Here is a 1,833-nt window from a genome sequence, read left to right on the forward strand (position 1 = left end):
CAAATAAACGTTTCCCCCTACGGATCCTGACATCCAGAAGGTTTGGTCTGAGACCCGCCTATGGCATGTTTCTCAAAGCACGGTCCCCTGGTCCACCTGTGTCAGAATCACGATGATGTCTGTTACCTGTGCAGATTCCAAGACCTCGCACAGACCTTGCTGAATCTCTGTGTCTGGGTTTGGGACCTAGAAATCTGCATTTTTAAAGGCTTCTGAGGTGGGGGGGGATGGGTGTTTGCACTCCAAAGCTCAGAAGCCACGGTCCTGTGGGCACCCGGCCCCAACAGGAAAATCCTGATTCGCGCACTGGCCCTGCCCCCTTGGCCCTCCTATCAGGCAATTCAAAGTCTCCAGGCCCAGGAGTTACTGATTAACCTTAGGTTTCAAGGAAAGAAATAATAATAACTGAAAGGACAATGTTAGCCAAGAAGCAAGCTGAGCAGCCCTAGGAGAGTGGTGCCAGACGGCTGGTGGCAAGAAGGAAGAGGAGGCTGGAGACGCTTGAGGTCAGGCCACATCCAGGTCCCAGCCACACAGGTCGACAGTCCCCGTCAATGCCCAGGCCCTGAGCTGCCACATCCCAGGGGCTCCCGTGCCCAGAATGGCCTGCCCTGAGTTCCCGCAGCAGCCCCAGTTCATCTCCAAAGGAGCCCCCACCTCCAGCACCGTGGGCTCTGCGGGGGGCCATCGCAACTCCGTGGACAGAGACCTGGAATGCCTGGTGTGCCGGGAGCCCTACGGCAGCGCCCGGCTGCCCAAGCTGCTGGGCTGCCAGCACTCCTTCTGTGCCGTCTGCCTGAAGCTGATGCTGTGCGTGCAGGACGGCACCTGGTCCGTCACCTGCCCGCTGTGCCGCAAGGCCACCACCGTGCCCGGGGGCCTCATCTGCAACCTGCGTGACCAGGAGGCCGTGCTGGGGCGGCTGGCCAGGCCAGGCCAGGAGGTGCAGCTCTGTCCTCTGGGGCTGGCGGGTCCTGCCACCTCGACAGTGGGGTCGCCAAGCTTAGCAGAAGAGGAGGAGCAGGACGCGGTGAGTGCCAACCGCGTGGCAGCCCGGCGCCTGGCGGCACACCTGCTGCTACTGGTCTTGCTCATCGTCCTCATCCTGCCCGTCATCTACCCAGGCGTCATCCAGTGGGTGCTCAGCCTCATCGTCACCCTGGCCCTGCTGTTGTCCGTCCTTTTCTGCTGTCACTCCCGCAGCCAGGGCAGCTGCTGGCCTTCCCCCAGGACTCTCTTCTGCAGAGAACAGAAGCACAATGAGATCTCTTCCGTCGCCTGAGCTCCGATCAGGCAGTCAGGGTTGGGCTTCAACTTCTGCCTCTGCCGCCCATTCACTGTCACAGTGAACAGGGTCAGGGGCTACACATAAGACTGGCTCCCTTCAGAGATTAAATGGCAGCTGGATGCAAGCCGAAGCCAGAATGGCTGTCTTCGGTCAGGAGCTGTGTGCTTGGGCGATAGATTTGTGCCTGCCTGTCCAGGGTGCAGCACAGCTGAGCTGTTTGGGGATGGGGAGGAGGCGCAGACCACTTGAACACTACATGGGGGGCTCCTGTTTCTTTTATTCCAATGCTCCTGGTTTTTCTTTCTATATCCTGATGAAAGTATTGCAGGTATTAATGTTATTGCTGAATAAATAGAAGCAGAATTCCTTTTTTCACAATTTATGTGTCTGGTCTTTTTTCTTGCTTTGGTTTGGTTTGGTTTTGAGTGTTGGGGGCCGTTTTTTTATCCTTCCAGCTGTTCTGCATTTTTCCTCCTGGGAAGTCAGAGCGCAAAGAAAGCCCTCTCCTGCTCCCCCTGGTGCTGCTCACCCCATGCGCATCCCAC

General features: G+C 57.7%; 1 protein-coding gene across 1 annotated transcript; it reads left to right on the forward strand.

The window, feature by feature from the left end:
* Window positions 1-376: 376 nt before the first annotated feature.
* On the forward strand, window positions 377-1,410 carry RNF186 (ring finger protein 186). Its single transcript, XM_006196718.4, has one exon. The coding sequence runs from the start codon at window positions 602-604 to the stop codon at window positions 1,280-1,282; it is 681 nt and encodes a 226-aa protein (XP_006196780.1). The 5' UTR covers window positions 377-601; the 3' UTR covers window positions 1,283-1,410.
* Window positions 1,411-1,833: the final 423 nt, after the last annotated feature.

This window comes from Vicugna pacos, chromosome 13 (assembly GCF_048564905.1).
Source record: "Vicugna pacos chromosome 13, VicPac4, whole genome shotgun sequence".
In the NCBI taxonomy this organism is placed as follows: domain Eukaryota; kingdom Metazoa; phylum Chordata; class Mammalia; order Artiodactyla; family Camelidae; genus Vicugna; species Vicugna pacos.

Coding starts and splice junctions, on each gene's coding strand:
- RNF186 (XM_006196718.4), top strand. CDS start 602: ATGGCCTGCCCTGAGTTCCCGCAGCAGCCCCAGTTCATCTCCAAAGGA.